This window comes from Monodon monoceros, unplaced genomic scaffold (genome assembly GCF_005190385.1).
Source record: "Monodon monoceros isolate NGI ecotype Baffin Bay Population unplaced genomic scaffold, NGI_Narwhal_1 Super_Scaffold_5, whole genome shotgun sequence".
In the NCBI taxonomy this organism is placed as follows: Eukaryota; Metazoa; Chordata; class Mammalia; order Artiodactyla; family Monodontidae; genus Monodon; species Monodon monoceros.
Window position 1 is genome coordinate 81970514 of NW_021703782.1, and position 14657 is coordinate 81985170.

Consider the following 14657-nt stretch of genomic DNA (forward strand, 5'->3'; position numbering starts at 1 on the left):
CGCCCAGCCTGCGAGAGGAGCCGAGGCCGCCCGCGCTCGCATCCCGCCAGCCCCTCCCCCGATCGCCGTGGCCGCTGCGCCGCCGCTGCAGGTAGGAGGCTGGCCCGCCGGGCGGGCCGCAGCGACGCGGGGGCGCGGGCGAGGGTCAGGCGGGAGGCTCGGGCCAGACGTGCGGGGGCCGCGCGGCCGGCAGGGCGGGCTTCCGGCCCAGGCGCCACGACCCCTGCCCCGCAGGCCCGGCTGCCACCTCCGCGCGCCGCGATGGGACTCGGTGAGTGGGGCCGGCCTGCGGCGTACAAAGCCCCCCGGCGCGGACCTCGGGGAGATTCAGCGTCGCACCCGGGGTCGGGGGACTCTGGACTCCGGGAGTGGAGGAGCCGCTTGGGAGGAATCCAGATGACTCGCAGTGCCGGGGTCTCCCCATCCCGGGGTCCCCACTGTATGCCGGGCACTGTGCTCGCGCTTTTCCATACTCGTCTCCTTTAAGACCCCTTGTGTCCCTTACAGGGGTGTAATGGGAGGGGTCTCTCACCCAGAGGCTGAGGGCCGAACATCACATCGGTGCCCTCCTGACCTTGGGAAATCTCCTTTGCTCTGAGCCTTGGCTCCTGCTTCTGTAAATGGGGGTGAGATGGGGGGAGGGATGGTGGCAGGGGAGTGCGTCGTTTAATGCCTACCCCCAGGTGCTATTGTGAGAGATAATGTACGTAAATGATCATAGCTAAATATTGAGCACTTTCTATATACCAGGCCCTAGGTACCAAACAGTTGGCATGAGTTATCTAATTAAGTCATCACACTGGCGCTGTGATGTAGCTACTATAAATTGCACGAGTAATTTTTATTTAGGAGTAGGAAATAGAGAAGATTATTTAGTCTCCCTATTCTGATTCAGGAGATTGGGTGACTCTTAGGTATAGTAACATTTAAGATCACAGATGTTCCTGCAGTGTCAGGAGAGTGGTTATAGGATATATTTGTTACACATTTAAAACTGGGAGGTAGGATAATATCAGGGCCAGGGGTGTGCATTTTAGTATGTCAGATAAGTCAATTGTGTTACCAAGGAAATTGTTGAATTCAAAAACATAGTTTCTGAGTTAGGACTGAGGACTGCTAGGGGAGTTCGGGGCCAGAGAGACAAGGGGTGGACGGGGAGGAGAAGGGAGGATTCTGAAGCTCTGGAAGAGGATATGGAGGAAGGGACCAGCGTCTACCACCCCAGCAGTTTTCTGGACCAGGATTCCATCCTGCCCTTAGAGACCAGGCATCCTGTCTGGGAGGAGAGAGGGGGAGGGATCCTGGGGTGAGATCAGTGAATTGTCTCTTATTATTCCCAGGACACCCCAAAAGTATTCAGATGGGTTGAGAGCCAGGTGACGGGGCCTCCTAAAATGTCATGGTCGCTTCTCATGATTCTTGAAATTCTTTTACTATGTTTGAGGCGATTGGGATGCTCAACAACCCTGAAGATTGGTAAGGTGCTTCAAATATCAGTACAAAGACGGAACTGATGTAATGAAGGAGTGTGTTTGAATACAGTTCCCTTGGTTAGAGAAGCAATGGGCCTGAGGAGATTATTTTGGGGTTCAGTTTGAAATGGGGAGAACTGGAAGGCTTTGGACCCTGAACAAGGAAGAGAAAGGTAGGAAGGGCCAGGCATTGCACCCAGGGGCAGGGGGTAGAAGGAGAGCTGAGGACCCACAACACCATCTGAAGAACACCCACCCGGCCCGCTAGTGCTCGGCTACCCAGAAGGCACCCCTTCCTCTCCCGACTGTGACCGTGTCTTACGTGAGTGTTGTTTAAGGTCGGGGCTGAACTCGGGCTGACTTTTCTCCTGAGTGAGCAGGAAAGGCTTCTTAGAGAAGGGTTGTTTTAAAACCAGGACTTGAAGAAGGGGGTGTTTGGGCACATAGTGATGGTGAAAGTAGGGAGCCGTGTGCCTAGTAAAGAAGAGCAGCTGCTTTGGAGAGACAGACAGTGGGAGGTTCGAATCCTAGGTCTGCTATTTCTCCGCCATGTAGTTTTTTGGTGAGGATTAAAGAATGTTTTTTCAAATGCCTGGTAGGGAGCTCAACAAGCACTAGGACCTTTTTCCCTGTCCATGGTGACAGTTGTTTAATTCTTGTCTGCTGAGCACCAGTCTTATGCTGAGTCATATGCTTCATGCCTGGGAGAGAGATGAGTCAGAAATTATGTGTTTCCCTTAGGAATTTCCCAGCCTAGTGAGGGAGATGGACACAATGAGCAAATCACAGAAAATATGGGAAGTACAATCATATACAACTGTCAGTGAGCTCAGAGAAGAGTAACTCATTCATTCTGGATAGAATACTCAGGGCTAATCTACCTCTTTAACGAGATTTAACAAGATGAGACGTTATAGAGGTTTTGAATGGTACACAAATTCCTAACTTCTATCTTTTTTACCTCTGTCTTGTCTTTGCCCTGATATCCTCTCTCTTAAAAAAAATTCTAGTTTCAGTGTGTACGTAGTTTGTAAACTGCCTCAAACTCATTTTAGGAGGAAGCTGTTATAAATAAAATAAACATAATAGCCTGGTTATTAGTTGAGGAAGGCTTCACAAAAATTTCATGAGAGTTGGACTTAAGGGTTAAAGATGAGCCCTTGGTGGATCTTGGGGTAAAGAATTCCAGCCAGAGGAGGCCCCATGTCTAGAGGCATGAGAACAGAGTAGGTTCAAGGGCACGAAGGTGAGTTTGGTCTGGCTGGGTTGAAACATACATGGAAAGGGTGGTTTGGGGTGGGGTAGAGGGGGCACTGTAATTGGGGCCAAATCTGGAAAGGCCTTGAATGCCTTGTGAGCAGTATGGACTTTATTGCTTAGGCAGTGGGGGAAATGTCAGAGGTTTACACGCAGGACTGTGGCATCATCACTGTGTTTAAGAAAGATCCCTCTGGTGGCTGTGTGGAAGAGGAGCTGGAAGTTTGGGAGATCATTTTGGGAGACTAGGGCTTACCTTGGACATAGGCAATGAGGATGGGAGCAGAGAGAAGAGATATTGAGGTAAAATATGTAGAAGTGGTAAATGTGATGAGTGGTACCATGTGATTGAAGAGCACGCTGAGGTTTCTGCTTTGAGCCAAGTTAATGTGGCTGAAATGATCAGAAATCAGGAGGTCTGGGGGTAGAGGAATAATTCATTTGCTTTTGGAGATTTCTGAGGTACCCATAATGGACAGCTGGCTAGGAGACAATTGGAAATGTGTGTGGTGCTGAGGAGAGAAGATGGGGCTGGAGAGAGGTTCTCCCTGACACCCCTACTTTCTTTTGAACAAACACTGAGAGTCAACTGTGTGCTCAAGATACAAGTAAAATGTAGTTCCATGCCTCAGGAGCTCAGATAGAGGAGCCCCTCAAGGGTATGGATAGATTGCAGTACGGAGTAATTCTGAGGGCTGCAGGAAAAGGTAAATTCTTGAGACCCTGGGCCCAGAGATTTTTTGGGTTTTTTTAATAAATTATTTTTTATTTGTGGCGTGCAGGCTCAGTAGTTGTGGCTCGCGGACTTAGTTGCTTCGCGGCATGTGGGATCTTCTCAGACCAGGGCTTGAACTTGTGTCCCCCGCGTTGGCAGGCAGATTCTTAACCACTGTGCCATAAGTCTGGGCCCAGAGATTTGAGAGCCGTTGATGCTGAAGTGGTGGGCCTAGAGGAGAGAGTCCTCACAGACAAGAAGCAGGCTGGAGCAGGAACACCTACATAAGGGGACTTTCTGTATTGTAAAAGCACTTTCTGTGGAGGGTACTTTAATAATGACTCCAAGGGGGCTTCCCTGGTGGCGCAGTGGTTGAGAGTCCGCCTGCCGATGCAGGGGACGCGGGTTCGTGCCCCGGTCCGGGAAGATCCCACATGCCGCGGAGCGGCTGGGCCCGTGAGCCATGGCCGTTGAGCCTGCGCGTCCGGAGCCTGTGCTCCTCAACGGGAGAGGCCACAACAGTGAGAGGCCCGCGTATCGCAAAAAATAATAATAATAATAATAATAATAATGACTCCAAGGGAATTTTAGGGAGACTGGGATGGGGGTGGGGAGATGGATTAGGAAGGAGCAGTGGGGGAGGGGAAGGAAGGGGTCAGGACCTTTAGGAACCTGCCTCTGGTTCACAGAGGGAACTGTGAGGGAAGGGGGGACGGGAGGGGGGAGCTCTTGCCTTAAACACAAGGCTGGTTCTGCTCACAGTCACCCTCAGACGCAGATGGTAAAAATAAACACTTCCCAGTTACTTGGCTGCCTCGAGTGGGTGGCGAAGGGAAAGGGGAGGGAGAGCACCGGAGGAAGCAAATTTAGTGCTAGGTTTAGACTGGAAGCTCCCCTAAAGGAAAGAAAGAAGACAGAGAGGGCGCAGGTGAGTGGCCATCCTGAGTAGACAGGTCTGGACTTGTGAGAGCAGGTACACAGCCAGGTGTGCACGGGGACAGTAATGTCTGACTGTTCCTACCTCTGTGTCAAATGGAATCACAGAGGCATCATAGCTGTAGAAATTTGTTGTATCATGTTGTAAAAAATTTGGCATACAACAGTATTTACAAGAAGAAGCCAGGAAATGATTTTTGTTTTGAGAAATCCTTTATAGAAGAAGAAATTTAAGATAGTAGAACATCTAGATATAATTAGTAAAAAATGTGAATGGCGAGCAGGTTAGTTTCAACGTATATTCCACAAATATTTATGGAGTACCTTCTGTGTACCAGGTGGTCTTCAAGGAGCTGGGGCTACAGTAGTGAAAGAGAGATCCCATCACCTGCTTTAGATGTTTCACTTGGAACTACTTAACCTATAGAGTTAAACCTGGGCGTGGGCCTTAAATCCTCTGAAGTGCTGAGATCACTTTATTCTGTGGCAATGTTCTCTTTCTTTGGCTAGTAGCTCCACTAGCCTCATAAATAATCAGAAAATACCATCTATGCGTCTTTGGCAGAGAACTGTGGAAATTAGGTTGCAGAAAAACCATTGTAGCAGCAGTGCTAGTATGGACTGCCAGCACCGGATGGAGCTTTAGAGAACACCCATTGCAGCTTTAGTTTTTAGAGATGAGGAATCAACAGTCAGGGGGGAAAGGGGACTTGCCTGACGTCACAGAGTGAGTGTCAGACTTGAGAGCGGTGCCCTCGAGTTTTCCATTGGGAAAGTGGGGAAGGCTTGATGGTACCTAGCAAAAGGGCATCTTGATGACGGGAGGGTTCCAGAGAAGAGATGTGGGGGGAGGGGTTGAAAACAAATAATGAAGCTTCGCTTTTAGGCCCTCCTCTGTTACTGGGACCCCAGGAACCCCCGTAGTTTGCTCTAAGCCTAAGTTTCCTCATCTGTAAAATGAGAGGATTGGACTGAAGTCCTGTTTTAGTTATAACATGTTAGGATCTATGTTGTTTCCAAAAGAAGTTGTTTGGGGGATGTGGAGTCAGGAGACAGAGTCAACAGACCAGGATAGGAAATAGGCTTTCATCTCTTTAGAGCAAACTGATCACCCATAGCCTGTGGCCAGGCCTCCCTTCAGGGATTGGCTGCCACATTTCCTGCAGCTTACTCACCAGTTTTGTATTTGTTCTTTCTTTCAGTCTTTCCAAAGTGGCCCTGCTTTGTTCTAATGCTAATTCTATTTGCAGTCTATTCTGATAGGAATTAAGGTCCTTATTCTTAATCCCACCCAATCCTGGAGTAACATCCTTGGGCACATCTCTGTGACTGTGCTTATCACACTGCCTTGTCACCAGCCCATCCACAGTACACTGTGTTGTGATATGTCTTCACTGGACTGTGGTCTCCTGGATCTTAAGGAATACCCCTCCCTCCAGTGCCTGCGCATATAGGTGCTCTAGGTGCTTGTTTAATCCTCCTGTATCCTCTTTGCCTCTACTTTCTCTTGATCCCCCACCGTAGTGTGGACACACACACGTCCTGGTCATTTCTCACTTTGAAACAGTCCCTGGCATGCACCGCCTCCTTTCCATTAACATCACCACCACTCAGAATCCAGGTCCTTTCTTATCAATTATTTATCTGAATGATCTCCTTCAGCCCTCTCTGTTCATATCCTATACATTCTTAAAGATCTAGCTCAAATGTCCTCTTGTTCATGAAGAGTGCAAATTAACCTCTTCTCTGAGCACCCAGGGTGCTTTGTCCTCTGTTATGGTGTCCATTCATTGTACCTCTCCTTTTGGTTGTCAGTTTCTGCATGCCAATGCTCCTTCAGCTTGTCTTTGTATCTCCCACATACTCTAGGACAGTACTGAGCCTTTGGCAGGAGTCCATTACATATTTGTTGAATTGTATGTCTATGAATAAAAGAGCCAATAAGTATTTGAGTATATGCTGTATTTAGACCACTGTTCTACTTTTGGAAGCAGTTCAGTATGGGTGAGCGGGGTGCAAAGAACTAAAATTTATTGAAGATCTAGTCTTTGATTCTTTACTCCCATTGCAGGATAGTTGTGTAGAGAGAATAAAGCAGAGTAGGGAGTATTAACCCTGTTTTACAGAGGAAGCATTAGAGGTTAATTGACTTGCCCAAAGTCACACAGCTAGGTGAGTGCTGAATTCAGGATTTGAGCCCAGGTTCTCTGCATCTACTGTCTTGGTTATTTCACTTCACTTTAAGAGCAGTAGTGCATTAATATCCTAATATCTGTCTGAGATCTCAGTGTCACAGATTTTTAGTCATGGTTCCCATCCTGAGTGTTGACTTCAAAGAACTCCCTTTTCTACAAATAGCAGTAGAAGTAAAATCTGGCCAACTTTCTCTGGTCTTGGCTCAAATTTTAGGACTTAGTTTGACCCTTGGTGGACTTAAAATATCAATAGGTGATGTGTTAGTCAGCTTGGCCTGCCATAATAGAAGACCACAGACTGGGAGGCTTAAACAACAGAAATTTATTTCTCACAGTTCTGGAAGCTAAGAAGTCCAGATCAAGGTGCCGGCAAGGTAGGTTTCATTCTGAGGGCTCTTCTCTTGGCTTGTAGGTGGCTGCCATCTCTCTGTGTGCTCACATGGCCTCTTTGTAAGCCCTGGGGTTAGTGCGGGGAGGGGCAAGCTCTCTGTTGTCTTTTCTTCTAAGGGCACTAATCCTCTTGAACCAGGGCCCCATCCTTAGGACCACATTTAATCTTCCTTCCTTCCTTAAAAGCCTAATCTCCAAATACAGTCACCCTGGGAGTTAGGGTTGCAGCAAATGAATTTTTTTGGGGGGGAGGATACAAACATTCAGTCCCCTAACTGATGGATTTTTAAGGTGCATATTAAATGAACTTATTACAATCTTCTGGTGGTTTAGTCAATGTTAGTGTTTTGGGAATTGTGCTGATTATTTCCGCTTTGTTCTTTTATGGTATTGGAATCCTGCTATTTTATTTAGTCTTGTCTATGGGTCTTTGCTTAGCCCAAGAGGAACTTCCATTGCATTTGGATTTTGCTATTTTATTTGACCATTTTTACTTTAATGCAGCTTTTTGGTGTACTGATTGTTTTACTATGTATGATACTCATTCTGTGCATGGTAGACAGTTTTATGACTAAATCAAAATACATTCATTCATTAAATCTTGCTGAGGCTCACTGTGGGGTCTCTGGGCTGCTTGTTGTTCTACAACCACGCATAAGAACAGGTAGCACTCTGTCTAGCAGAACAGCAGCCAAAAAAGATGATCCGTACAGAGGGGAGTTGGAGTTCCCTACAAGGGAAGGGCAGTTTCTAATAAAGGCTAATGTAGCAGAGAAGGCTTGTTGTGTTGTCATCTATAACCAGTTATGGACGTTCCTAAGCAGTTTTAAGCTATAATGTGCTTTCTAGCCTCTAAGTTTCTATTAACAAGCTTGTCTTGGAGATCTCTTTCTTTGGGAAGTGTTTGTTTACTTAGGACTGTCAGGTGCTCAAGCAGAATGTCAGCATCCAGTTCCCCTTGAGGTGTGGACCATTTTAAAGCTCTATGTTATTGCTACAGTTACTTTTCAAACATACATTCTTAACAGATCAACAGTGGAAATTATTTCAGAACCCTAGTTAGAGTGAGAGGGGTGCATCTGGGTTGGGGTGGGGAGCTGTGGACCCCAGGTTTGAGACCTAGAAGGGTGGAGGTGATGGGAGTGGGGAAGGGAGGGGAGGAGCCAACAAATGGAGATGATGGAAGCAGGCACAGCTCTTCCTAGGTTGTCCCTGCTGACAATCAGATTGCTAATTGATATGTAATTTGACCTGGGGCACTAGAGGCTGTCACTAGGTCTGAAAGAAGAGGGCTAAGCAGATCAGAGAGCAGCCTGGGCTTGGAGTCAGACCTGGGTTTGAATCCTAGCGCTGCTGCTATTTGTGTGATCACCGGCAAGTTACGGAGCCTCACTTTTCTGATCCAGGAAATAGGAAAAATAATTGGTTTAGTGGGGATAAACAGCCTGCTTCAGGAGGCTGTTGGGGATCCATAGGGGACCTTTGGGGTACACTGTCTCACACCAGAATCCCTTTATAGCCCGGAAGGATGCAACCACATGGCCGAGGGAGGCCTGCTGTTCTACAAAATTAAGCAAAGTAAATTGGTAACTTGGATTTACTTAGCTAGTGATTAAATAATAGTTTAATTAATAGGCTATTAATGGTCCCCAGGTGTTGGTAATTCTGAGTATTTGCTTTTGAGAGCAGTTGTATAATTTCTTCTGGTATTTGTGATACTTTCATAAAGTTTTGTGGGGTTTTTTTTGTTGTTGGTTTTTGTTTTTTTTAACAGTGTAACAAATGATGCTCTCAGGGGCTATTTTTGGGAAGATTAAATGATATAGTGCATATTAAAAAGTTAGTATTGTGTCAAATTCACAGTAAAGGCTCAATAAAAATTATCTGCTGGGGCTTCCCTGGTGGCACAGTGGTTGAGAGTCCGCCTGCCAATGCAGGGGCCACGGGTTTGTGCCCCGGTCCGGGAAAATCCCACATGCCGCGGAGCCACTGGGCCTGTGAGCCATGGCCGCTGAGCCTGTGCTCCGCAACGGGAGAGGCCACAACAGTGAGGGGCCTGCGTACCAAAAAAAAAAAAAAAAAAAAAATCTGCTATTGTAATTATTGCTCTTATTAGAGACTTAACTGGCCGCACTTAAGATCCTTATGAATTTAGACAACCCCCCAGCCCACCACCACCTGGTGGCAGTTAGTGGTACTGCACACATTGTGAGGAACAATTATTAAATTGCTTGGAACTAATTCCATGTAGTTTCATTTCCACTAAGTATCAAAGGGACTTTGTTCAGGCAGAGTATGGCTTATTTGCCGAGAGCTGCAATTCATATATCACTAAACAATGAAGGGACATTTTTTCACTTCCACAGTTGGCACAGATTTTAAAAATGTTAACAACAGAAGTCAATGAAGTGGGCATGTCAATTAGTACACCATTTCTGGAGGGCAGATGGTGATGGAACAGAAGTCTTGAGTGTTTTTATATTTTGTGGCAACCATTCCTCTTCTGGGAATTTATCTTGAAATAATCAAGGATATAAAAAAGTATTTATTTAAAAAGAAAAAATATATAATGTATAAAATAGCATTAATATATAATGTATAAAATAGCATTACCTTTAATAGAATGAAACAGGGAACAATTCCTTTTTCATTTGTGAATCAGATTCCCAATCCTTATAACAGTGATTTTTTTTTTTTTTTTTTTGCGGTACGCGGGCCTCTCACTGTTGTGACCTCTCCCGTTGCGGAGCACAGGCTCCGGACGCGCAGGCTCAGCTGCCATGGCTCACGGGCCTAGCCGCTCCGCGGCATATGGGATCTTCCCGGAGCAGGGCACGAACCCGTGTCCCCTGCATCGACAGGCGGACTCTCAACCACTGCGCCACCAGGGAAGCCCCAGCAGTGATTCTTAAAAAGAGTGGGTAGACATCTTCTGGGGGCAGAAGAATTGGGATGGGCTTCAGATCAGAATCTGCTCTGGGGGCTGTGTAGTTTAAGAGCATTCAGTATACCTATTGATTTCATAATAAAAACTATAGAATATAAAGTTGAACGTAGTCATCTTGGCAGATAGAGATCATATAGAAGAGATATATTATAGGGAGGGTGTGTTAATAAATTTCAGTTTGGGAACACTGATTTATAGGAAATAGGAGTATTGATGAAGGCAAAAATTAATTTTGGACTTTTGGGGAAGAAGGGGCCTGGATTGGATCATTGTAGGAACATTAGAGCAACGTGACTGAAGCGTAGGCCTGATAATTTAGGAGTACAGGGACACATCTCCAAAGATAAATTCCCCCTCATTTCTCTTTGCCCAAGACCTGAGGGCCAAACCACCTTTGACTTGTCTAAATCTCTCGATTTCTGATACTGATGTGTCCATGATGAATGTGAGGTACCTTGTATCTGGAGACACTGATCACACTAACTTTAACTTTTGGGAGGAGGTCGTACATAGTGGGGGACCCTGAACAGGCTCTGTTGCCCCCATGTAAAGCCTACATTCCTTGGCCTCTATTTCAAGGCTCTCTGATCTGGCTGGGTCCCCTCCAGCCTCAGATCTAACAGATTTCAGTTATTTACAACAATAGTAACCCCTCCCCAGGCATAGTAGGTGAAGAGCTGACTTGTAATGGTGTGATTTTAAATCAGTGTACCATAAATTTAAAAGTCACAGCCTCCCCCCACCCCCCAGCTTTGTATTGTGGAACTTTTCAAGTGTGCACAAAGATCAAGAGAATAATTTAATGAATCTTTGTGTACCCATCACCCTTGTTCAAATGTCCCATTTTTGGCCAGTGGGACTCCTTTCAAGTTAGTTTCTAATTCTTTCAATACAGGTTGGTCAGGTTTTTTTTGTTTTCTTTTGTTTTAATTAATTTATTTATTTACTTTTGGCTGTGTTGGGTCTTCGTTGCTGTGTGTGGGCCTTCTTCAGTTGCAGTAAGCAGGGGCTACTCTTCGTTGCGGTGCGGTGGCCTCTCCCATTGCAGAAAACGGGCTCCAGGCACATGGGCCTCAGTAGTTGTGGCTCGCGGGCTCTAGAGTGCGGGCCCAGCAGTTGTGGCGCATGGGTCCAGTTGCTCCGCAGTATGTGGGATCCTCCCAGACCAGGGCTCAAACCTGTGTCCGTGCATTGGCAGGCGGATTCCCAACCACTGCGCCACCAGAAAAGCCCGGTTGGTCAGTTTTAAATGGACTATATCATCAGTATCTTGATGCTTGCCTGTTATTCTGAAAAATCAGAGGCTTAGAGAATGTAAGGAGGACTGGGCATGTCGGCCCTTTCCACGAAGGGGACATGCAACGCTTGCTTTATTGCTGCATTCTCTGTTGCTTAGCAACATTCTTGCCATAATGTAACTGAGAGATTAATTTGTAGGAAGTTTCCTGTGATTAAAAGATGTGGAAAACTGTGCAGTCATAAAACACACATAGGTTCAGTGGAATAAGACATTTATTAAGCATTTATTGTGTGAAAGATGCTGGCTCAGCACTGGGGAGGATGGCAAGATGACCTAGGGAGTCATGGTTGAGTAATTTGGAGTCACCCAAGGTGAGAGCTCAAGAGATAGTTGTGAAATGATACTAAGAATACCAGGCTATTCAAACTCACAGAAGCAGAGGGTAGAACAGTGCTTACTGGGGGCTGGAGATGGGGGGGTGGGGGAAACGGGGAGATGTTGGTCAAATGGTACAAAGTGCAGTTATGTAGGATGAATAAGTCTAGAGATCTAGTGTACAGGAGTGATGACTGTAGCTAATAATATTGTATTGAATATTGGAAATATGATGAGACTAGATTTTAGGCGCTCTCGTGAAGCATATAAAAGGTAACTGTGAGGAGATATGTAATTTGTAGTACTACCTTATTTGTAGTGATCATTTCACTATGTATGTTAAATATATACAATTTTTATTAAAAATATAAAAAGGTATGTAGACTATAATAATGATAAGGGAGAAAATGTAATGTCATTTCAAAGTTTTAAAATAATATAAAATTGGTAACTTTTACTATAATATGTGAACAAAGACTTTAAACGAATATGTGTTAAAAAATGGCTATTATTTGGTGTGTTTAAAGAAAAGATTACCAAACTATCAGGGCAGTCCAGGTTCTTGACTTCTGAAGTCACCATCTTTGTGATCTTGTACAATCCATTTCACCTTACTGGCCCTTAGTTTAGTTCCCTCAGTTGAAAAGAGGGATAAGGAAAATGTGGTATATAGGTACACAAAGGAATATTATTAAACCACAAAAAAGAAGGATAGCCTGCCATATACGACAGCAGGGATGGACCTTAAGGGTGTTATGCTAAGTGAAATAAGTCAGACAGAGAAAGACAAATACTGTATGATCTCACATGTATGTGGAATCTAAAAAAAAAAAAAGAAGAAGAAGAAGGAAAAAGAACTCATAGATACAGAACAGATTGGTAGTTGCAAAAGATGGGGAGTTTGGGGGGGGCAAAATGGGTGAAGGTGGTTAAAAGGTACAAATTTCCAGTTATAATGTAAGTTAAGTCCTGGGATGTAATATACAGCATGGCAACTATAGTTAATAGTATTATATTGTATATTTGAAAGTTGCTAAGAGAATAGATCTTAAAAGAAAAAAATTGTAACTGTGTGGTGATGGATATTAACTACATTTATTGTGGTGATCATTTCCATATGTGTGTGTATATATATATATATATATATATATATAAATAAAGTGGTATACCTGAAACTAATGTAATGTTATATGTCAACTATATCTCAATTTTTAAAATCCATTAATTGGTAAATGGATATAGACTGTGCTACATCTATAAAATGGAATACCATTTGGTAATAACAAGGAATGAAGTATTGATACATGCTACAACATAGACAGACCTTGAAAACATTATGCTAAGTGAAAAGAACAAGTCACAAAAGACCTCATATTGAATTATTCCATTTATATGAAATGTCCAGGAGAAAAAAAAAAAAAGAAAAGAGAGGCACTGGACTCAAGCTCTAAAGTGTCCAGGCCCTTGCACTTCTGAAATTATATTAATTATTTACACAGAACTGTACACTTTTAAAAGTGGCCCGCCATTGTAAAGCAATTATACTACAATAAAGATGTTTAAAAAACAGAAAAATAAATAAAATAAAATAAAAGTGGCCCTTAAACCTTAAGGATCACAGACTCCAAGCCCTCATTTTTAAGATAAAGAAACTGAGGTTCTTCTTTTTTTTTTTTTTTTTTTTTTGCGGTACGCAGGCCCCTCACTGCTGTGGCCTCTCCCGTTGCGGAGCACAGGCTCCGGACGCGCAGGCTCAGTGGCCATGGCTCACGGACCCAGCTGCTCCGCGGCATGTGGGATCTTCCCGGGCCGGGGCACGAACCCGTGTCCCCTGCACTGGCAGGCAGACTCTCAACCACTGCGCCACCAGGGAAGCCCGAAACTGAGGTTCTTCTAAGGGCATGGACCTAACGAAGGTCACAGACATAGTGATGGAAATGTCAGATCTTCTGGGGTGATTTCTGGATGATTCTGAAATCTTGGTAGTATTTACTTTATCTGTTGTATTAGATCACACAGTGGCTTCTCTTGTCTTAAGCTGTGACAAAACTTTGAGAGACCTGTTTAGTTTAAAAGCTGCCTAACATGAATTTGGGGAATTATCTGTTCCTTAATATTAAGCAGAAATAAATGAACACATTAGAGTTCCACATAGATGTTCAACTTTTTTTTTTTTGCTGTCCTGTACCAGATAATCACAAAATGGTCAAGACCTACAGCAAAGGTCCTACCTGAAAATCTACTTTTAAGTAAAAACCCCATTCCTTGTAATCTTCTGAATGTTTTCTTGAGAATACCACAATTCAACATGAGTGGAAAAGAAAGTACCGTTTTCAGACCAGGGAATCAAGTCAGGGATAGAGCGTGAGTGATTCGCTGACTTGTTTATTGCTGGAGTTGGTACTGATTGTTTCAAACTTCCTGTTCCAGGATAGCTAACAGCCAGGAGAAACGTAGTGGAAAATGCAAAACAACGAAATCATAAAACCTGCCAAATACTTCTCAGAATTGGAAAAGAGCATCCTGCTGGCTTTAGTAGAAAAGTACAAGTATGTGCTGGAGTGTAAGAAAAGCGACGCGCGAACTATTGCCCTCAAGCAGCGTACCTGGCAGGCGCTCGCCCATGAATACAACTCGCAGCCCAGCGTGTCGCTGCGGGATTTCAAACAGCTGAAGAAGTGCTGGGAGAACATCAAGGCTCGGACCAAAAAGATTATGGCCCATGAAAGGAGAGAGAAAGTGAAACGGAGCGTCAGCCCCCTTCTGAGCACCCACGTCCTGGGGAAGGAGAAGATCGCCAACATGCTGCCCGAGCAGCTGTACTTCCTGCAGAGCCCTCCCGAGGAGGAGCCCGAGTACCATGCTGATGCCGCCACCCAAGGTATCGATGCCTGACACCCGCTTGCGTGTTCTCCTTGGGTACCTGTTTGACATTGCGATTTTCAAGTCCTTCATTTTGAGGGAATTTATAAAAAAGTAACTTTCATATCAAACGACTTTCTCAATGCAAAATTTCCCAATTAGATAGGACATTCAAGTCGTACATAAAAACAGAAGCTCTTATCTCATGTCTTTCTTAGAGAGATCTCACTTATCTCTGTTATTACTTAAGAAGGAAAAATAAGGGGCT

General features: G+C 44.7%; 1 protein-coding gene across 7 annotated transcripts in view; it reads left to right on the forward strand.

The window, feature by feature from the left end:
* TMEFF1 (transmembrane protein with EGF like and two follistatin like domains 1) overlaps positions 1 to 14657 on the forward strand; it is a 148159-nt gene that overhangs the window by 10864 nt on the left and 122638 nt on the right. For 5 of the 7 annotated variants that reach the window (XM_029203771.1, XM_029203772.1, XM_029203775.1 and 2 more), the window contains one exon: positions 13958 to 14408. In XM_029203771.1, coding sequence (XP_029059604.1) covers positions 13991 to 14408 — 418 coding nt within the window. In that variant the 5' untranslated portion in view covers positions 13958 to 13990. Of the gene's footprint in view, positions 92 to 230; positions 272 to 13957; positions 14409 to 14657 lie in introns of those variants that run through there. The other 2 variants (XM_029203769.1, XM_029203773.1) reach the window with 2 other exon arrangements.